The sequence below is a fragment of the Bos mutus genome, chromosome 4, assembly GCF_027580195.1.
Source record: "Bos mutus isolate GX-2022 chromosome 4, NWIPB_WYAK_1.1, whole genome shotgun sequence".
Classification (NCBI taxonomy): domain Eukaryota; kingdom Metazoa; phylum Chordata; class Mammalia; order Artiodactyla; family Bovidae; genus Bos; species Bos mutus.
Genome location: NC_091620.1, coordinates 92,674,930 through 92,698,726, shown reverse-complemented (window position 1 = coordinate 92,698,726; position 23,797 = coordinate 92,674,930). Strand labels below are relative to the sequence as shown.

Below are 23,797 nucleotides of genomic sequence, written 5' to 3'. Positions count from 1 at the left end.
AGTGACATTTTAATTTCTGCACCACGGACACATTTAGACATGCTTAAGGATGAACAACCACATATTAATACTAGATTAATTGGAATTGTAAGTGTTTTAAGTTCTGTTCAGTTTCCTCAGCAGCATTGCTCTTCTGTGTTACCTTCCTTTCTTCCCAGCTTCACGGTTGAAAGCCTTTTCTAAATTATGTATCTGTGAAGTTTTTCTGTAGAGTCTTCTCTATTTTTAGAAAACAAATTTTAAAAATTCCAAATTACTGTTTTCTGATGTTAGTAATTAAATAGGAACATAGGAAAGTGCAGTTTTTGCTGCTTGATAGATTAAATCCAAGAGAAGCAAGCCTCAGGACAGAAAATGACCAAGTGGACCTGTGACCTGGCAAGTCAATGTGAAAGCCTAAAATCTTTAACATCATGTTAAAACAACTGTCCTTTTCTAATTTTTTTTTAAGTAGAAAATAAAAGGAAGACCTATGTCACAAATGAGTTTTAAACTCACATATCATATTACCTCTGAGATGGAAAATATTTAGAATAAAATTTAAATAACTTAATGACTGTGATCAATAGTAGGTTATTAAGAGAGACTTAGATTTGGGGGGGTTGCATGTAACCTAGTCTTTGAAATTGGTTGATGTGAAGGAAAAGGGTTGTTTCCTTCTTCATTGTATCTCTTAAAGCCAGGATCAAACAGTGGACATTGTGCTTGTTAGCCAGTCTGAATCAGTATGGTAATGCTTTATTCTTAGTAAGAGTAACTTCAACTTGTGAACAATGTTAAATAAGATTTCATTATCATTTTTAAAAATATTCATCATCATGTATCATTTACATTATTCTACTTTTTGACAGCCCTCCCCAAAATTAATGAGAATGACTAATCCACTTCTGTGTTGAAACACAAATATCTATAATGAAGTAAAAAAAAGACAAGTTTTCTTTCTTTGAGACAATAGTAAGTGTCAGGGCATGTAGAATTGATCATTCTGTAAAATATCCATAGTACTTGTTGTCCCCTTAAATATAGTCTTTAACTGTGAAATCTTACATCCTTCATTATACCTCAGTCATGAGTTATTCTTCATGACATCTTTACAATGAAGATGTACAGATTTAATTTGTGGAAAGGAAAACTCAGAAACAGGAAAAGGTGATTGTGTCTAGAGGTGAGTTTGCGGATCTGAGTTCGTAATTTCAAAGTTCTGCATTTGCAACTGTCACGGGGGACAGTTTTCTGGTTATTTGTAAAACTAGATGGGGCTTCCCAGGTAGCGCTAGTGGTAAAGAACCCACCTACCAGTGCAGGAGATGCAAGAGACATAGGTTCGATCCCTGAGTCGGGAAGATTCCTGGAGGAGGGACTAGTTACCCACTCCCATATTCTTGCCTGGAGAATCCCATGGACAGAGGAGCCTGATGGGCTCCAGTCCATAGGGTCGCAAAGCTAAAGCGACATAACGAAGCGACTTAGTACACACAACACAGAAAGCTGGATAACATAGGGGCAGTGAGTCATGAATCACTGTGTATGCTTAAATAATCACTGTCTTATAAAGCATAAACATTTTACACATTGGAGTATTTTAGATTCATAGAGTCTAAAAATGCTGTGAGAAGAGAGGATGAGAAGCATTAACTTCTGATATATGGTGATCTAAAATATATTCAGCCTCAGTGTTTACCATGGATCTTGGTAGACTGTTTTAAATTAGAAATTACATGTGCTTTTTTCTTGGTCTTCCTTTTGTAGATATTTAATAATTCGCTTCCAGTTCATTAGGTTTTCAAAAAAGAGTTGTTGTGTTTATTCATCTTTAGCTTGTGTATTTCTCTCAATTTCAGAACATTATCTTGAAAAGTATATATATATATATATTTGAAGTATATATTTGAAGAATGAACTTGAACAAGCAGTAAAAACCAACTAAGTAATAGAGCCTTTTTAAGGGTTGATATAAAAGTTTAAGGTGTTTGTATATGTGTTTTTTACATTTACTGAATTTGTACGCTAACTTTATTTCCTTTTTTAAAAAAAAATACTGTAGGCCAAGTAATTCACAAAACTTTCAGTATCATACATAGCAACTGTAATTTCTTAATTCTAGAAATGTCCTAAAAGATCAACACATTTGAAATCATCCAATAGTGTTTTGTTAACCCACTGTATTCAGATGGTCATTTATATGTTTTTTTCCCAGAACCTGAAAACACGAAACTCTAACATTCATGATACCTTCCATAAATAAACTCATAAAATTTAGAGCTTCTTTTAAATTTTAATTTATGGACAATATAATCAGATCCATGCAGATGGAAACATGGATACATGAAAAGAATGGTAGGACTTTCTTATTGAGTCAGGGTGTAGTACATTCAAGTCCTGGCTCTTATATTTAATAACATGACCTATATGGGTCAGGAATTTAATGTCTCTTTTCCACGTATAGTCTAACTTACAGCAAAAGAGGCATTGAATTCTACCGGTGGTGGCTTAGTCACTAAGTCATGTTCAAGTCTTGTGACCCTACGGACTGCAGGCTGCCAGGCTCCTCTGTCCATGGGATTTTCCAGGCAAGAGTAGTGGAGCAGGCTGCTGTTTCTTTCTCCCCGACATCTTCTCAACCCAAGGATCAAACCCAAGTCTCCTGCATTGCTGGCAGATTCTTGACTGACTAAGCTACCAGGGAAACCCTTAAATTCTTTGAATAAATAAGTAAAATGACAAAATTATTTTATGATATTTTATATAGGATACTTTTATCTAGAGTGTTTTTCTTTGCTTTGGCAAGTATTCTTTAAAAACACAGTGACATGCATATCAGAATCTGCACTCATTATGGTCTTTATAATATGTTTTGCTTCTTTCTTGTCTCTCTTAAATTTACTGCTTTAATGGGTTTTCTCTTTGATCATTTCCTAGTGTTATATGACTCCAGGATCCTTGATCCTTACTTGCTTGGCCATGAGCAGTTCCAGTTGGTTATAAATTTATGGGCTTAGCTTTCTTTTTAAAGGAAGATTACCACTGGAGAAATATTAAAGCCAGCCCAACTTTTGTAGTTTTCTCTTTCCTCCACCACCCCCACCCCAGTACAGGTTGTAAATGTCTTTAGTTAAATTTTAGTTTGAGAGACCTTGTGAGGCGTTTTGTGAGACTTCACTGTTGGTTAATGGAAATATACATCTGCCCTGTTGTAGTGTTTTAGAAACTATTTTCACATATAATGTAAAATTAATCCCTTGAGGGTCTGTAATGAGATACAGTAACACTACCACTAATCATTTTTATTCAGTAATTATATATATGTATTATTTTTTAATGCTCTTATGGCTTTTCGACTTTTTGATCAACTTTTTGTGTGTGTGGTATCCTTTTTAAAACTTTTTATTTTATATTGGAGTATAGTTGATTATCAGTGTTGTGATAGTTCAGGTGAACAGTGAAGGGGCTCGGTGATACATATACATGTATCCATTCTTCCTCAAATTCCTCTCCCTTCTAGGCTGCCAGGTAACATTGAGGAGAGTTCCCTGTGCTATACAGTAGGGCCTTGCTGGTTATCCACTTTAAATATAGCAGTGTGTACATACCAATCCCAGACTCCCTAACTATCCCCCCGCCCCCTGTAACCATAAGTTCTATTTCTTAAGTCTGTAAGTCTGTTTCTATTTTTGTAAATAAGTTAATTTGTATCATTTCTTTTTAGATTCCACATATAATGGATATCATATATTTCTCTTTCCCTTACTTACTTCACGCAGTATGAGAATCTCTAGGTCCATCCATGTTATTGCAAACAGCATTATTTCATTCTCTTTAATGGCTGAGTAATATTCCATTGCATATATATATGTATATACATCTTCTTTATCCATTTCTCTGTTGATGACATTTAGGCTGCTCTTGGAAACAGTGCAATGAACTGTTATGAATGAAATGCAATGAACATTAGGGTGCATGTGTCCATTTTGACAGGTGTGAGATGATACCTCATTTGCATTTCATTATTAGTGATGTTGAATGTCTTTTCATGTGCCTCTTGGCTATCTTTATGTCTTCTTTGGAGAAATGTCTATTTAAGTCTTCTGCCCATTTTCTGATTGGATTATTTGTTTTTATGGTATTAAGCTTCATGTGCTGTTTGTACATTTTGGAAACTAATCCCTTGTCAGTCACATCATTTGCAAATATTTTCTCCCAATCTGTGGATTGTCTTTTCATTTTGTTTGTGGTTTCCTTTGCTGTGCAAAAGTTTTTGAGTTTAATTTGGTCCCATTTATTTTTGGTTTTATTTCCTAGAATAAGGAGACAGATCAAAAATATCTTGCTGTGACTTATGTCACAGAGTGTTCTGCCTATGTTTTATAGTTGTATAGTATCCAGTCTCTCATTTAAGGCTTTAATCCATTTTAAGCTTATTTTTTGTGTATGGTTTAAAGAATGATCTGATTTCCTTTTTTTATAGGTAGCCGTCTGGCTTTCCCAGCACCATTTGTTGAAGAGGCTGTCTTTCCCCCATTGTGTAGTCTTGCCCCCTTTGTCATAGGTGATCAATCATTTTTAATCTGTTGTTCAAATTCATTTATTTGTTCATAGCTGGAGATTTAAATTTGGGAGTCATCATAGCGTCATTGGAATAGTGTTTTAAACCATGAAAATGAATAAAATATTCCTGGGGAAAGCCTATAGACTAAGAGGAAAAATACCAAAGATAAGAGGTTTTAGGAGTGGGCAGAGAGAGAGGAAAGCACATGTGTGTGTATGTGGAACATGAAATTGTGATACAGTTTCAGCAAACGTCATTATGGTGATGTTTGCTCAAAGATGATCTCGTTTGGTGTTTCAGGTTCTTAGAGGGTCAAGGAGAAAATTACACCTGAAAGTATAAACTAAAATGAAATTAAAATCCACAGAAAAATACTACTACTAGAGAAAGTAATTTCTGGTTCTTGGTTGTCCATAGAAAACAGTAAGCCATCCAGGTGCCCGCAGTGGGAGGTTGAGAGGAGAGACAGTAAAATTGGATCAACTGGAACCTAAAGTTGTCTGTATGGAATTCTTTTAGCCTTAAATTGGGCTTCCCTGGTAGCTCAGATGGTAAAGAATCTGCTTGCAAAGGGGGAGACCTGGGTTCAGACCCTGGGTCTGGAAGATCCCCAGGAGAAAAGAATGGCTACCCACTTGAGTATTTTTGCCTGGAGAATCCCATGGACGGAAGAGCCTGGCAGGTTGCAGTCCATGGGGTTGCAAAGAGTTGGACATGACCAAGTCACTTTCACTTCATTCAGCCTTAAGTTTGCCCGCATGGTGTGAGAGGGCTTGTATGGTCAGTTTTACAGAATATGCTGTTGTCCACTGGACTGTTGATAGTGTCTAGTCTCTGTGTCACAGAGGTAGCTCCCCTCTGTTTGTCCTGGCCCAGTAGAGGGAGATTGTTGCATAAGGAGAACACCAGCAGGAAGGGGACTTGGAGGTGCTTCAGTTACCTAACCCTGTGGCTTTAGATTAGACCTTTATCCTCACTGTTCCACAGAGTTTTCATATTCTCAGCATGGACAGAATGAATGCTTGCTTGCCTGCCTGATATAAGTTTATAGTGGATTTATCCTAAATAGTATCTTTGTGAACCAGATTCTGAAATTAAAATTGTTTATAGTTGGCCCTTGCACAACATGATGATTAGTCAAAAATAGGCATGAAACTTTATAGTCAGCTCTCCCCATCCATGGTTCCTCTCTAGCCAAAGCTCTGCATCCGTGGATTCAGCCCATCATGGATCATGTAGTGTTGTTATTTACTGGGAAAAACCCATAATATGTGGACCTGCCCAGATCAAACCCCATGTTGTTCACAGGTCAGCTGTACATATACAATTTTTTGTTACTGCCCTGTGTTTCAGTCATCAATTCTGTGGTTCTACTTTCTTCTTTATAAAATTGAGATGAGAATTCCTTCCTGAAGACATTCATGTTAACAATGAACTCTTTAAGCAGATGAATGATAATTTTAGAGGATTTGAGGGAATGAGGTCCAGAACATTGTGAGTTAACTTCCTCCATCTTGATTTTCTGAGTCACTTGGAGCAGTGGTACCTTCTCTTCAGCATCTCTTGGGAACTTGTTAATGAAGCAGACTGAGGGGCCCCATACCAGGCCTGCTGAATCAGAATTCTAGAGGCTGGGGTCCCGCAATGTGTTTTAATAGTCTTCCAGATGATTCTGATGTCTGAGAAAGTTTGAGAATCACTGCTGTGGTTGATTAAATTCTCCTACTTAGAATGTAGTTTTAATTTCACTGTTTACATGGAAAGTCAAATGCAACTCAGTTCCCACTGAAAAGGTAAATTAATTGCTCTAGTTTGTTTCATTAATTCAGAGGCCTAACGTAGTTACAGTAGAATTACATATAACTAAAATGTAAAACTGAAAAATTTTGAGTAATATCTTTCAGTTTCCACTTGATGGAGAGTAGGTTAGATAATTTCCACTTGATCTAACCTTAAGAACTTTTTCAACTTTAGAATGATGGGTTTTTTTTTTTTTTTAGATTTGCTAAAAAAAAGACAGTAACCACGACTTTAGCCTACATTCACTCATTATAAACTAACATTTGCATTTTAAAAACCAAATTTACTTTTATTCTGCCTTGGTGAATAGAAACTTCCAGGCAGAAAAAATAATCTGTACTATCATCAGAAACCACTGAACTATATACATCTTTGTCTCCTAGAGACCTAGGAAAATATAATATGTATATATTCTCCTAGAATATAATGTGGGTTTTTTTTCTTAATTTCAGTTCTTCTTTCACACAAAAAGGGCAATACTTCCTTTACCAAAAAGCAAACTTCAACTGAAGTGAAATATCTTATTAGCTCAAAGGATCTAGAAAAAACTCCCATATATAAGTATACTTATATATGATTGGGAAATTATTTGTAAATACTCATCCATACTCAATTGGGGGATGTAGTATTAAGTAATATAGTATTTTTTATATTCAGTAGTATAGTATAGTATAGTGAAGTCGCTCAGTCATGTCCGACTCTTTGCGACCCCGTGGACTGTAGCCTACCAGGCTTCTGCATCCATGGGATTCTCCAGGCAAGAATACTAGAGTGGGTTACCATTTCCTTCTCCAGGGGATCTTCCCTACCCAGGGATCGAACCCGGGTCTCCCTCATTGGAGGCAGATGCTTTAACCTCTGAGCCACCAGGGAAGCCCTTATATTCAATAAATACTGCATTATTTAGCGGAGAAGGCAATGGCACCCCACTCCAGTACTCTTGCCTGGAAAATCCCATGGACGGAGGAGCCTGGAAAGCTGCAGTCCATTGAGTTGCTGAGGGTCAGACACGACTGAGAGACTTCACTTTAACTTTTCACTTTCATGCATTGGAGAAGGAAATGGCAGCCCACTCCAGTGTTCTTGCCTGGAGAATCCCAGGGACAGGGGAGCCTGGTGGGCTGCTGTCTATGGGGTCGCACAGAGTCAGACACGACTGAAGTGACTTAGCAGCATTATTTAGCCCTTTTTAATTTTTGGTGATAGTTTTGCTCTCTTACATGCTTATATGAATGTGGGAATAGAACTTAAACTTTTACTGCCAGAGGTAATAAAGGGGGTGATAAATATTATTGTAAAAGAAATTGAATTTATATCAACAGAGATTAAAAAGACTTATGCTTTTTCCTGGCAAGGCATTTATCATGACATCCTTCTGTTTAAATGCCAACTACAGTAACAAAATACAAAGTATAGTTTACTACATGCCAATATTTGTTCCCCATGAATTTCTCTCTTGAACAGTTCAGAGCATGTTTAGGAAGAGGAAATATTTGGCTTGTAGGGAGAAATGGAAATCTCAGCTTTGCTATGTAAAGAAAGAAAGTGCCATGTTAGAAACATGGATACAGTTGAATGCATGTGGGAATAAGACTTGAATATGGAGAAAAGACTTGAATCAGTTGGTAATAATTAAAATCTTACAATCTGATAATGCTGTGACATATTTACACTCTAAATTCTATTATCAATTAAATTCTTGTACAGCTGTTTCATTGATCTCTCAGAGGAAATTGTTGAAATATTGTGATGGTCTATAACCTTAATATCCCACTGAATGCTCAAAGTCAGAGCCTTACAGCAGACTTTGGAAGATGTGCTGTTCCTACAGATAAGGGAAGGGTTTTAACAAGGTCTGTGCAGTAGGGCAGAGATTTCCCAATCGCAGAATTGACTCATGACTTGTTTTCAGATAGTATATTTTGTTTCTGTAAACTGCCATGTATTTAATTCCAGGGGTATGATGATTAAAGTGTCTTCTCCATCTGATTATGCATGTAATTTTTATAACAATTTATAAGTTTGAAATACCTTCAAATTTATGTTTGTAGTCATCATAGCAGTCCTGTCAGACACTCATTAATGCTCCCTGGTTAGAGATGAGAAAACACTCGGTTATCCCTGGTGTGTAACTTTTAGTGTCAGCTGCCGTCATGGTTTGAGGGTGTATAAACTCAGTGCACAGACTATTCTCTCCATACTTGACTGTCAGTTATAGAGTCAGGCATTACCCAAGTACTCTGCATGCTATTTTAGCCCTCATAAGAATCTGTCTCCAGAAGTATCACTGTCCTGATTTAAAGACGAGGAAAGGAAAGATGACAGGTGGTTAGCATGGGGGAGGAGTCTGGTAGGTGGTTGGTAATAGCTCATGCTATTGGGGTCTAGCTACCTGGGTTCTTACCTAGGCTTTACCATTTCAAGGTATAACCTTGGGAAAGTTTCTTAACCTCTTTAAGTCTCAGTTTCCTAATCTACTGAAAGGACAATAAGGCCAGTCTCATAGAACTCTTGTGAAGATTAAATAAGATGTAATACCTGGAAATGGCTTGGCATAGAGTGTGAGGTCTGAGTATCACACATTATTACTAAGGCAATTATTGAAGGGCACTCAGATGGTAGGAAGGTCATCTCCCCACATCTGCTTCTTACTCTTCTGTTGCTTTCTAATCAAGGCAAGAAATGCGCATGTGAAAGTGAGTATTATTAATTAATACATCTTCTAGAAGGCAGAGGTGGTAGGTATGAAATCAAGAAATAGAGGACAGATTCATGGAAGGGCAATAATTACATAATTTGGGACAAGTCTCTAGGATCTGAGTTTTCTAAAAAGTCATATTAGTTTTTTTTTAGGTGAGAATGGGAAGGGAGTGTACCCTTCCTGGACTGATCTTTGCACAATATTTACTTAAATTCTTAAGTGATTATTAGCCTTAAACATGAGAGCAACAGAAGTACTTGTTTGCTTGTCTTTGGAAGAACCCTAGTGATCCTTCTCCACAATGCACTCATCACTTTTCCTACTTAAGCAGTAGTTATACCTATTAAGTATTGTCCCTCCAGCAGTTAGAACTGTAAGTATTGTTGTTTAGAGAGAGTTTATACTTTGTCTCTTTCAAGTTTCTCTAATATTTTAATTAAATTCCATGCTGGTACTTAATATTTTTGTCATTCTTTTCTAGTTCTTTATTTCCATAGCTTATATGCCCTACTTAAAGGCAGAGTCTGTCTCATGTCTAATTTCATTGGCTGATATCTCCCATACAAGACCACAAACAAACAAACAAGTTACTGAGATGAATGGCCTCTTTCATTTCTTATTCAGCTTCTCAGCGGTCCAGTAACACTAGTGGGAACTGACATAGATTCTTTTGATTGAAAGTTAATTTTAAAAGATTCCTGATAAAATTTAGACATTTAAATTTGACACTATTCATATCTATTTTTAGGATGACTTTGCTTCTTTCCTAATATCAGGGTTTGGATTTTGTTTTCTTAATAACAAATCTTACCAATATTTGGTATAACTTTTTTGCCTTTTATTGTATTGCATTATTGGAGTATAATTGCTTTACAATGTTGTGCTAGTTTCTGCTGTGAATCAGCCATAAGTATAGATATGCACCCTCCCTTTTGAGCCTCCCTCCCACCTCACCCCCATCCCACCCCTCCAGGTGTTCCCAGAGCCACTGATGAGCTCCATGCGCTGTAAGGCAGCTTCCCAGAAGCTAGCTATTTTACACATGGTAGTGTATATACTGGAGAAGGCGATGGCATCCCACTCCAGTACTCTCACCTGGAGAATCCCATGGACAGAGGAGCCTGGTAGGCTGCAGCCCACGGGGTCGCTAAGAGTCAGACACGACTGAGCTACTTCACTTTCCCTTTTCACTTTCATGCATTGGAGAAGGAAATGGCAACCCACTCCAGTGTCCTTGCCTGGAGAATCCCAGGGACGGCGGGGCCTGGTGGGCTGCCGTCTGTGGGGTCGCACAGAGTTGGACACGACTGACGTGACTTAGCAGCAGCAATGTATATACTGCGCTTCCCTGGTGGCTCCGACCATAAAGAATCTGCAGTGTGGGAGACCTGGGTTCGATTCCTGGGTCAGGAAGATCCCCTGGAGAAGGGAATGGCAGCCCACTCCTTGTATTCTTGCCTGTCAGTGCTCCTCTCCTTCAAGCTGGAGCTTTTGGAAAAGTAGGAGAGTGTAGTTAACCCTGACACTGTGAGGCTTTAATGGATTCCAGCCGCTAAAAGGCAAACAAGAGAACTTACAGGATATAAAGGGGAGAAACAGGAAAAAAAGGGGAGAAAAACCTTTCTGTCCTTTACCTTTCGGTGAGAAGAGATTGAGCCTTTTCCTTTGGTCTTGCCGAACTGTTGGATCAGTTAGTTTACCTCAAACTGCTTTTTGGCCTAAGGAAATCTGTTCTGTGGCCTTTGGGATTGTTACATTCAGAGGCCAGTGTTTTGGCCTCTTCTTTCAGAGACATGTTTTAAAAGTTCTGCAAAGGCCAGAACTTGGCATAAGGTTGAAATGTGACACGTACATTGGTGATTTACCAGAAAATACACTTCAAACATGAAAATGTTTTATATGGAATGCTTTTCTCAAACTGAGAGGAAATTTGGTTATTAATAAATCTCTAGCTTATCACTGAGCCCAATTATCCTTAGCACATAAAAATTTAATGAAGAGATCTTAAAAAGAATGTCAAGGTTTGTTTTGCTTAATGGCTTCTCTTATTCAAATATCACAGGTTACAAAAAGATCAGTAAAATAGAAAGGTATTGTAATAGTGTCTAAAAGTCCATACTTTACAACAGGGAAATCCATAAGCTCTGGGAAATACTGCTAATAATTAAAGCTACCATTTACTGAAGTAATATTGAGTTCCTCTGTGCTGGAAATTTCACATATATTTGAATTATTTTTTATAACAGCTCCTGCAGGGTAATTTCTTGTTTTCTCAATTACCATTTTACATACCAGGAGACAGGCTCAGAAAGCTCCCACATTTAGGAAATGGCAGAGCTGAGATTTGAACTCAATTCTCTGTGATACCAATGTCCACATGTTTTAATGGAGAGAATATTTGATAGTGCTCAGGAAAACGCTGAATAAGTAAATAGTGGCTGTTATTATTTTTGTTCAGCTGTGCTGTCTCCCAGACTAAATGTGTACACACACACACACACACACACACATACACACATAAACACACAGGAGAGAGATGGGAATGTGGTGATACATGCTGCTTGAGAGCATGGTATCTTCTACTGTAAGCATCTCACCATCCCATCCGCCTCTCCTTCACAAATGCAGTCCACAAGCTAGTACTCCTGTCTGGAAAATCCCATGGACGGAGGTGCCTGGTAGGCTACAGTCCATGGGATTGTAAAGAGTCAGACAAAACTGTGATTTCACTTCACTTAATGACAGAGAAGCCACGTTACAAGGTGTAACACCTAGGAACAGACATAAAAATACATCTTTTTTTGAGGACAACTTTAAAGCATTCTAGTGGGACAAAAAATAGAGACTTGAACAAATGGAGAAACATGCATGTTCTTGGACAGACTGATTCAACATCATAAAGATGTTAATTCTCCATGAGTTGATTTATAAATTTCATATGAAGTTAATAACAATACTAACAGTTTTTTTACCCTAAAACTAAAGGCTCCTAACTTTGATGGACATATATCTCTTTAATAAGGTGTTTGATTGATTTTTTCTCTTACTGCCCATAGTTCACAGAAGTTAGATGAATATATAGAGAGATTATTTTTTTTTATAGATTAGGTTGTGAGGAACCTTATTATTCTAAATAGATGAGAACCAGAGGAGTGTTATAGCGATGTCATACAGTTCTTTGAATAATAATAATGTGTGCTCAGTCGTGTCCAACTCTTTGTGACCCCAGGGACGATAGCCCACTCGGCTCCTCTGTCCATGGGCTTTTCCAAGAATACTGGAGTGGGTTGCCCTTTCCTTCTCCAGGGCATCTTCCCAACCCAGGGGTCAAACCTGGGTCTTCTGCATTGGCAGGAAAGATTCTTTACCAGTCGTGCCACCTGGGAAGCAGTTTACTTGAAACTTCTTAAGTAATATGCCAAAAATCATATAGTGAACTCATCAAAAATTGTCTTTAAGAATCTGTCAGCTGACATTAGAAACCACCCATTGGCAAAGGATTATTTACTTAGTCATTGCAGTGCCAGTAGATACCAGTTTTTCAAATTGTCTCTTTTTTTTGGTGTACATAGGTTTTTTTTTTTTTTCCTTAGAGCTCTTTGAAATTGCTTATTTTAAAAACTAACTACTGTATCCTTGTTTTTCCCTCTTTTTTCCCTAGTTGCATTAAAGTCCTCCCCAGCTGACAGAAATGGAGTCCAGGACAACTGTCGAACCAAATTCAGAGAAGGCCTCAACTTGCAGGAAGGAGAATTCTTACTACAGGTAAATTATAGTAGATATAGTTCTCTTTCATTAGAACCATTATAAATGGAAAATTAGTTAACAGCCTTTTAACTGTCCCTCATTTCTTTAGGACTCAGTGATTCATAGCAATTTCACCTGAACTACAGTAGTGGTATAATGCTAGTACATGAATAAATGGAATTTTATGAAGTATTAGAAGTCCAGTTATCACTTTCCCTGTTGCATTTCTTTAAGTAGCAAGAAATTCTAGATCATTTTAAAGGTTCTCATTAAGACACTGGTTTTAGGTATATGTTTTTAGGAATATAGCGCCATTAAAATAATTTTATTTAATAGTTAGAAATTGTTCTTAACCTGAACAATGTGTTCTTGTAACTATATTTTCTTTTAGCAGCTGTGTATGGCTTACCAACATGCTATAGATTTTTTTTTAGCCTCTATCAGCCCTATTGTCATGCATTAGAACTCTGAGAGTTTCTGGTAGATTTGTCTGTGAAAGTATTTTAAATCTTTTCCTATTTTTCTTTCTCTTGAAGCTGATAAAATGCTTGATTCTCAGTTAAATTATCAGATATTTATTCTGTTAAAGACTGAAGATGTATGCTATAAAGAATGTACATATGCATAACTGAAGCACTTTGCTGTACACTTGAAACTAACTCAGTACTGCAAATTAACTATACTTCAATTTAAAAATATTAAAGAGAAGAAACTCAAAAAGATATGTGCTGTAATCTGTACTATATTACAGATTTTTAAGTCTACAGAATTTTTAATTCTACATAATGATTTCTAATTCTTCCCAGTGAACTGAGATGTGAACTTAATTTGCAACTGTGATTAAAAAGTAGCTGTAAGTTTCAGTAACTCCATTCAGTAAATGGTTAAGTGTAACCTGACAATTTATAACATTTTATTATAATTTATAAAATTGTATATAACAAATTATAATTTTATAATTGTGTTCAAATCCCTGATAGGGAAAATTAACTTTTGCTTCCATTATGTTAGAAAAAAGTTAAATATATTCAACCATGAGTCATCCTCCTGCCTCTGGCTGAGGATTTCTATGTATTGATATATTAGCTGAAACACAAAGACCCCTTAGGTCACAGGAAAGCATTCTAATAATTGCTGCTTAATATGATTAAACAGAGCGGGCTTCCCAGGTTGCACAGTGGTAGAGAATCTGCCTGCCATTGCAGGAGACGCAGGAGATGCCAGATTGATCCCTGGGTTGGGATGATCCTCTAGAGAAGGAAATGGCAACCCACTCTAGTATTCCTGCCTCGGAAATCTCATAGACAGAGGAGCCTGGCAGGCTACGGTCCATGGGGGTCACAAAGAGTTGGACACGACTGAGCGTGTGCGCACTCACACACACCACACACACAGACACACACACACACACAATGTGATTAAATACATCTCGGTTTATATAGTAACGTAATAAGGAAGTTCTTTATCTCAAGTGAAAATAGACAAATGTGGCATGCTTCACATTTCTTATCTTAAACTGGCTTAAATTATGGGGCAGTGATTTTTATTTTCCCCCTAAAACATTTAGACAGATTGTCAACATATCCTATATCAAGGGCCCAGAATAAAAATATACTGCTGCAAGCTGGTGTTCACTTTTTAATTTTCTAAAAATTGGAAGCACTTAAATATTTAAAATGAATAGTCCATCATTAATTCTGTTTTATGCCATTTGTAGATTATTCTCCAGCAGGAGGCATCACATACTATAAAATTTGCTTAGGACGTGCTAAGTCACTTCAGCCATGTATGACTCTTTCCGACCCCGTGGACTGTAGCCCGCCCGTGCTCCTCTGTCCATGGGATTTTCCAGGCAAGAATACTGGAGTGTGTTGCCATTTCTTCCTCCAGGAGATCTTCCCAGGGTTTGAATCCCTGTTTGTTAGGTCTCCTGTGTTGGCAGGTGGGTTCTTTAACACTACCACAATCTGGGAAGCCCTTACTTAGGACAGTACTTGTTATCCCATATGAAGCAGATGACCAAAAGCATAGTAGACATGTGAAGATGGGATATTTCATTATGTACAGTTACCATAATGTGTGGTTATCAACTAGTTACCAAAGAGGATATGTCCAGAGGTACAGCACACTATTTGGCTTGTAACTTTGGTGAGTCTTTGCCTTTGGTTTTAACAAAGGAGGCACATGAAGAAAATATTTTTAAATATTTAACAAAAGTTTAAAATATTTATTTTCTTGATTAAATTTATTACTGTCTTATAAGGAATGAAAATAAAACAATAAGTAACTTTTGTATCTTTTCATTATGTATATATGTTCTGTCTGGTGATACCTAATATTGTGCTTATTAAAATCTACAGCTTCATTTTTGAAATAACAACAGTTCAAATTATAAATAACAGTATTAATTGCAATTCATTTCTCTTATTAAATAGTAAGTGTAGCTCAACCTGATTTTCAGATAGTTGTGACTGAGACTAATAATAATAATCTTGTTAGTATGTAATTACCAAATTTATTCCTTCTCTTAACTTGCTAAGATAGTAATTCAGTATAACTTCATTCCGCATGGTATTTCAGATCATTTTATATATATATATATATGTGTGTGTATATATATATGTACATATATATTTTTAAGAGGCTTTTTGGTTTATTTCTCACAGTTAACATTTGTCTAAAAGTTACTGGCATACCCTAAATTATCTTCGTGTCTCCAGGAATACACTAATGAGCTTATTGGAAAGTAGTAAATTTCTTCCACTCTTTAGAAAACATGATATTCTCCAAAATAATATGCATATGATCAATGGATACTGTTGTCTGGAAGGAAGATATTTTCAAAACAAACAAAAAAAATGTGGTAATGGACATAACCCTACTACAACCAAGTAAAACTTAAGAATGCTCAATTTGAGGGGTCCCTGGTGTCTCAGAGGTTAAAGCGTCTGCCTTCAATGCAGGAGACCCGGGTTCGATCCCTGGGTCGGGAAGATCCCCTGGAGAAGGAAATGGTAACCCACTCCAGTATTCTTGCCTGGAGAATCCCATGGACGGAGAAGCCTGGTAGGCTACAGTCCATGGGGTCGCAAAGAGTCGGACACGACTGAGCAACTTCACCTTCAATCATTAGACACTTTAGTTCTTGGTGGGTGCCGTTGCCATTCTTCATCCTGGGGAAATTGCCAGGCATGATAAGGCATAATATGTGAAGTCAAGGATCTCAGATCCCAGTTGTGATTGTGAGTTACAGCCATGCAACAGTTAGTGATTAGTAACACTTAAAGGTAGCAGATCATGATACGACGTACGATGCTAAGTGGGCAAACTTTAGAGCCAGCTTCTCCCTTGTGGTTCAGCTTGTTCTCAGCTCTTCACTTCCGTGTCCTCAATTTACAAACTGGACTGTGACACCTACTTCTGTGGATTGCTGAGGGAATTAAAAGTTACTTGAATACATAGAAACCATTTAGAAAAGTGATTGTTAAAGAGTAGGTGCTGCTTGCTCTCAGAAGTATAATATAGACCAGGGATCCTGAAGGTGAAAGGGATTGGAGTGAAATGGAAGGCAGTCACTGTGTTCTTTCACCCTGTCTGACAGCGAGGGTATTTACTAGTGTGTGGGCATCATAAGCACAGGGGCTACGGCTTGTTCATTTGTGAATCTCAGTACTGAGCACGTGTCCTGTCCGTGTGTAACATTTTATTAAGTGCTGAGCAGACTACTTGCTATCATTTATGTGTCCCTGTAGTTCACAAAGCATGATCTGGTAATACTGGATCTGCTCATTTCCACAGCTGCCTTTTGTAACAATGGTGCCTCACATGAGCTGAGCGCCAGCTGTATACCAGGCACTGCGTTAGGTGAGACATAGTCATCCTATCACCTGATGAAGAGCCTGGTTTTCAGTCAGGGACACTAAAGCTCGAACGGGTAAATAACAAAACCACACTGTTAGTAAGAGAAGAATCTAGTCCAAATTCTGACTCCAAACTACGTGGTTCTTAAACTAAACCATCCCATGTCTCGCTTTACAGAGAAAAGAGTGTCTCAGGAGGGTTTAACAATCAGCGCATACAGCATGAAGAAAAACAAGTACTGAGTTGAACTCGAGCAGGCAATAATGAGGGCTTGAGATTTAAAAGATGTGATCACAATGAATTCTTAAAGTGATCTAAATACTTTTGTTACCATATAGAGATATTAACACAGGACTCGAACAACCACTAAAAGAATAGGAAAAGAGAGCATAACTTCTAAACTAAAAGAAAGAAAACAGGATAATAAAAAATGATTGGCCCAACGGAGGCAAAGAGGAAAAAGTAGCATAGTATATAGGTTAACAGAAATAACACCCATAAAATATGATCGCTTTAAACCTAAATGTTATTAGTAATTATATTAAATAGAACTTAATTTGCTATATACTTGTCTTACATGTATATATTAGTTCTAATGTATAGTCCATTTGTATTCCTTTTGTAAAATAAAAATGTTTTCAATGTTTTATAATACTTTGAGAGTATCTAAATTTCAAACTGTATTAGTGCTTAAACTATCTTTACACAGAGATTTTCTGCTATCAAATTTCTTTTAAGGCTCTAATCAACATCTTTACATGCTATCTTCCTTTAAAAACAGCGTGACAGAGTGCAGTAAATGATATGTGTACAATTATGTTTAGAAAACATGTCCAGTATATTAAAAATGAAATCTATAGAGCATGAGGAAGAAGAAATCAATATTTTATTCAAGTTATTGTGATTGAGTATTCAATGAGCTCTAAGATTTTCTTTGGCCAAATCGAATGGATTCTTTTCACCACTGGGGGTGTGGTGTTTCTGCATTTCTGGAGTGTAATCATTTTAACGATTTAAGAGATTTTTCATCAGTAAAAGTAATAACCTTAACTGAAGTCAGTACTTAATGGATGATAACATTGGTAGTCACATTACTAATTTTCTAACTTTTCTCCTTGTAGGCACTAAATGGCTTTGTACTGGTTGTCACTACAGATGCTTTGGTTTTCTATGCGTCTTCTACCATTCAAGATTACCTGGGGTTTCAGCAGGTAAATATAGTTTCCTTAGGTCATTAAAAAATCCTTTTTTGAAAACTAACTTACTACTTTTTATTTATCTTATACTTTAGGGACACAAGTGATAATTTTTAGATAAAAATATAATTGAAATACATATGTTATAGAATAAAAAAATGTATGTTTGCAGCTAATATATTTTTATGCTTTTAATATTTTACTGCATTATAATTTCCTTAAAGGTACATGTGATTCATGGGTTTTGTGTTTTTCTTTCATTTATAAGGAATTCTTATGTATAAGAAAGAGCAGATGGGGTTTGGATGGGGGCAGACAGGAGAATATTTGCCATCAAATTAGTTATGGAAATTGGAGGGCAAGTGGTAACTATGAAATGAATGAGGTAATATGTAAAGGTACAAGCAAAATACTGTGGCTTATCCCTTTAATTCCTACTTGTGTGGATTATAAAAGTTTTCCTGAAGGAAATGGTATTTAATCTGAAGAGAATGTGGGGTCCAGATGAGTGGACAGTTGTGGAGGGAATGCAGAGAATAAAAGCTAGCCATACTATAAGGCAGTAAGCTGGAAGGCCTTGAAGGAGGTAAGTGTGTCTGGTTTAATGTTACTAAGTATATGGTGAATACGGATTCGTAAGGTGTTGTGTGTATTTGAGGGGCGAAGACATCGAATATGATTTGGGAACAGTTTGTGAGTACACTTGAATGCTCACTACTCTTACATATCGGTAGTTCTTAATTTCTAATGTTCTTAATAATCACCAAAGAACTTGATAAAATGTCATGTAACTGATGAGCCTCAGTCCCATATAATCTGATTCAGTATGTCATAGTGGAGCCCATGTATTTTATTTCTAACAGGCTCCACAGGTGATGCCAAGACTGATGGGTGAATAACAGTGTCTGCACTGTTATACAGCCTGAAGTTTACATTATGTCATACGCACTATAGAAGCCACTGAATACTTTTGTTGAAGGGGTGCATGTGCTCCAGTCTGTATTTCACAAGATAACTCTGGCAGCTGTGTGATGGATGGCACAGAGATGACTTCATGTTAGAAGAAAAGGTTCACAGGAAGGTTCAAGTCCAGATAGCTAAAGTGGTAGAATCTGGCTCCTGACACCAAACCTAAGTGTTTTTGAACTTTAAAGGAAATGTATTAACGTCCACGGAAAAACCTGTTAGAAACTTCATTACATAACTAGCTTAATTATTATTTGATTGATTCATAACAGTTAAGAAATCAAAAAGCTTAGCTATTTCCCAATCTTGTTTTTTTTTTCTTTCCTAGTTATACGTAACCTGGATATTCTTTAAGAAAACATTTATATCTGACATTGATGGTGGTTTATGGCACCATTTTTAAAACTGTAGGTCGTGACTCATGAGTAGGTGATGAAATTGATATAGAGGATCACCAGTCATTCTTTTTAGCTGCTTAAAATAAAATAGGAAACAATATTGTCACACATAAAAGTGCTCTGTGGAACTTTTTTCCATGTCTGTATGCACACACAAACACCCACAATGGATGGAAAATACTTCTTGCTGTGAGTTGCAATAAAAAGGTTAGAACGCTAATGGTGGAAAGGCTGAGGTCTCAGCACTGTAGTAAATGCTGAGAAGCAAGAGGTGGAGGAAAGACTCTGACCTTTGTAAAGGCATAATCCCTTAGTCTTAGGGAATCTGCTAGAAGTCAAAATTTCATGTCAGGAAAACTGTTAGAGAGCAGTGAAGTAAATATGTAATACTTCAAGCTGAGAGAAGTCAAATTTAACTGAATGTTCAGACAAGTTTTGTCAAAGGAAGATTTTTTAAAAAATTTTTAATTGGTGGAAAATTGCTCTATAGTGTTTTGTGGTTTCTGCCATACGACAATGCAAATCAGTCATAATTTTATATATAGGTAACCCCTTCCTCTTAAGCCTCCCTCCCCTCTCCCCAGCCCTCTAGGTCATCACAGAGTGCCAGGCTGGGCTCCCTGTGGTATGTAGCAACTTCCCACTGTCTGTTTTGCACATGATAGCATATATATGTCAGTGCTCTTCTCTGAGTTCATCCCTTCTGCACCTTCCCCTGCTGTGTCCACAAGTTCCTTCTCTACTAGGTTCATCAGTACTGTCTTTCTAGATTCCATATATATGTGTTAACGTATGATACTTGTGTTTCTCTTTCTGACTTACTTCAATCTGTATAAGAGGCTCTATTTTAAAAGATCCATAAATAAAAATTGTCAGAACCTAATGTGTTACAGTTAAGGAACAGGAACGTGACTTATTTGACTAAAAAGTGGTTCACATAGGGAAATGATGGCAAATAACCTTTGACTTGTCAGCTGTAGTGCTTGTGTCTTTCTAGCTTTTCTTGTCTTGAATTCCAGGAGAGCTTTGCAACTGTTTGATTTGCATACATCACCACTAAAAAGCACCCTGTAATCTAGCAATTAGGTTTTGAAATTAATAAACCACATTTTAAAAAATCAGTGTATGCGTGCTCTGTCACTCAGTCACATCCGACTCTGCAACCCCATGGACCATAGCCCGCTAGGCTCCTCTGTCCTTGGGATTCTCCAGGCAAGACTAGTGGAGTGGGTTGCCATTTCCTCCTCCAGGGGATCTTCCCAATCCAGGGATTGAACCCACGTCTCCTGTATCTCCTGCACTGGTAGGCAGATTCTTTACCACTGAGCCACCAAGGAAGTCCTTTTAAAAATCAACACTACTTGTTAATTTATTTGTTTCTTTTTTCTTTAGTCTGATGTCATCCACCAGAGTGTGTATGAACTGATCCATACCGAAGACCGAGCTGAATTTCAGCGCCAGCTGCATTGGGCATTAAACCCTCAACAGTGTCCAGACTCTGGACAAAGAATTGATGGTAAGAATGTTTACCAAAAGGTAGTGTTGGGAATTGAATTCTCTGAAAGGAGGCAGAGAATCTTTAGGGATATAGAACTCCACAGTGAAGATGAGGAAGAAGGGGAAAGACATGAATCTAGCCATGGGCCAGAACCAGGTCACAAGAAGCCTGATGACCTAAGGAGGACCTCGAGAGATGACAGCCATTGATGAATTCCAAGTGATAAAGTATAGCCATATACTCAGTAATATAGTGTATAAAAATAATTCTTACACTATTGTGAAAGAGGGGATGGAATGTATAAGGTTAATTCTGGAGTGTGTATATATTGTTTCATGTTTCAATTCAGTTCAGTTCAATCGCTCAGTCGTGTCCGACTCTGAGAACCCATGAATCGCAGCACACCAGGCCTCCCTGTCCATCACCATCTCCCGGAGTTCACTCAAACTCACGTCCATCGAGTCGGTGATGCCATCCAGCCATCTCATCCTCTCTCGTCCCCTTCTCTTCCTGCCCCCAATCCCTCCCAGCATCAGAATCTTTTCCAAAGAGTCAACTCTTTGCATGAGGTGGCCAAAGTACTGGAGTTTCAGCTTTAGCATCATTCCTTCCAAAGAACACCCAGGGCTGATCTCCTTCAGAATGGACTGGTTGGATCTCCTTGCAGTCCAAGGGACTCTCAAGAGTCTTCTCCAACACCACACTTCAAAAGCATCAATTCTTTGGTGCTCAGCCTTCTTCACAGTCCAACTCTCACATCCATACATGACCACTGGAAAAACCATAGGCTTGACTAGACGGACCTTTGCTGGCAAAGTAATGTCTCTGATTTTTAACATGGTGTCTAGGTTGGTCATAACTTTCCTTCCAAGGAGTAAGCGTCTTTTAATTTCATGGCTGCAGTCACCATCTGCAGTGATTTTGGAGCCCCCAAAAATAAAGTCTGACATTGTTTTCACTGTTTCCCCATCTATTTCCCATGAAGTGATGGGACCAGATGCCATGATCTTCGTTTTCTGAATGTTGAGCTTTAAGCCAACTTTTTCACTCTTCTCTTTCACTTTCATCAAGAGGCTCTTTAGTTCCTCTTCACTTTCTGCCATAAGGGTGGTGTCATCTGCATATCTGAGGTTATTGATATTTCTCCCGGCAATCTTGATTCCAACTGGTGCTTTTTCCAGCCCAGCGTTTCTCATGATGTAGTCTGCATATAAGAAAATGCACCAAATATAAAAGCAAACTGGCATATGAAAGAATTAAAAAATACTTTTTTCAACAAAAGCAGTGTCTTCATACATATGTAAAAATGTTAAAAAGGAGAAAAAAGGTGTTAGAAAATATAGAAATTGTTGACAGTGATAGCTCAATAGAAATAAAAACAGCTGAATAGGTAAAGTTCTATGTAGTAAAAGTATTATTCAGTAAGATTTAATTTCTTTTCACTAGCTCCTCTTCCGAAAGTGATTTTTTTTTTTTTTTTAATAATCAGAACATAGCTTTGGTTTAGAAATGAACACAGATTTCAGCTATTCAGACACTTGTGCTGTGCTGTGCTAAGTTGCTCAGTTGTGTCTGATTCTTTGCGACCCCCTGGACTGTAGCCTGCCTGGCTCTTCTGTCCATGGGATTCTCCAGGCAAGAACACTGAAGTGGGCTGCCATGACCTCCCTCAGGGAATCTTCCCAACCCAGGGACCAAACACGTGTCTCTTATGTCTCTTGCACTGGCAGGTGGTTCTTTAGCACTAGGAACACGTGAGAAGCCTAAACACTTAATTTTTAGCAAAATGGAAAGTAACTTTGTGTTGCTATTTATCTCTATAGAAGCTAATGGACTCTCCCAGCCAGCAGTGTATTATAACCCAGACCAGATTCCTCCAGAGAACTCTTCATTTATGGAGAGGAGCTTCGTCTGCCGACTCAGGTGTCTGCTAGATAATTCATCTGGTTTTCTGGTAAGGTGCAGCATCTTATACTGGCATTTACTATGAAGTCGTAGAAAATTAAAAAGAAAAGTGAAACAAATTTGAATGTATTTGAGTTTGGGTTTTCAAAATCTACTTAATTAAATAGTTTTATAAAGGAAAGTAACTTTTTAAAAGTCTTTTTAGATTTTTGAAAATATCTTCCGTAACTCAGAGCCTCTATCCTTGAGGATGCAGTATAACAAAGACTGAATGGAATAGCATTGACCATTGTATTTTGCCCTTCTTTTGGACTTTGTAGGTATAAGATAATTAGGTAGCGCTTTTTTGGTGGCAGACTGCTTATTATCCTCTTTGGGTTTATGGAAAAATTATCATGGCCCTTTCCATATGGCTAGAATAACTGCCGTGTAGAAAAATGGTTGCATCTTCATCACTGCAGGATCCTCATCTGGTATAAGACACTCTTGTGTAGTGTGAACTCTCATGTGTTGGAGTGAACTCCCATCACAACATCCTGTGTGAATTCCCAGGATGACCAGCAAAGGGAGAACACTAGGAGTGGAGGTAGATGGTCCAGGCTCTCGCTTGTATCCTTAAGACAGTGCACTCCACCACAGATCTGTTAACAAAATGATTTTTGTTGGTGTTTTATGTCTGAATTTTGCTTACCCAGAATTAAAATTGTGCTTTGAGATAGTTTTCCTTGTACTGATGACCAATTAGGATGTATTTCTAGGTGAAATTTCTTTGTGTAATTGGGCCTTTTCTCCCTTGTACTGGTGTCATATTGATGTCAGAGTCATCCCTTGGCCTGGTCAGTACTGTTTTAAGCAACCAAATTGATCATGGTCATGATTGTCTGTTTCCTCTGTCTTCTAAAATTATTCTTTATCCTAATAGAGGTCTGCGTTCTTTATATGGTTTTAGGATTCATTTTAGTGTTTTTGAACAGTTGTGTTTTCTCTCTACAGAAAAGATTTCCTAGAGTTTTGAAATATACTCTGAGCTATGCAATCTAGCCCATGTGTATTTGAAAATTAATGTGGACTTGCTGACTTTATCACAATTCATTTGTTCAGGAAATAGATTTTGAGCATGCACTGTGCACAGACCCATGCTAGACATAGATGCTAGGGCAGCTGCAAGCTCAGAAAACT

The 23,797-nt window shown here is 37.5% G+C and overlaps 1 protein-coding gene across 1 annotated transcript in view; it reads left to right on the top strand.

Annotated features, from left to right (window-relative positions):
- Positions 1-23,797, top strand: part of AHR (aryl hydrocarbon receptor) — a 52,550-nt gene that overhangs the window by 16,488 nt on the left and 12,265 nt on the right. Inside the window, exons 3-6 of the mRNA XM_005892993.3 lie at positions 12,709-12,812; positions 17,777-17,866; positions 20,608-20,731; positions 22,537-22,667. Of these exons, the coding sequence (XP_005893055.3) occupies positions 12,709-12,812; positions 17,777-17,866; positions 20,608-20,731; positions 22,537-22,667 (449 nt within the window). The remainder of the gene's footprint in view (positions 1-12,708; positions 12,813-17,776; positions 17,867-20,607; positions 20,732-22,536; positions 22,668-23,797) is intronic.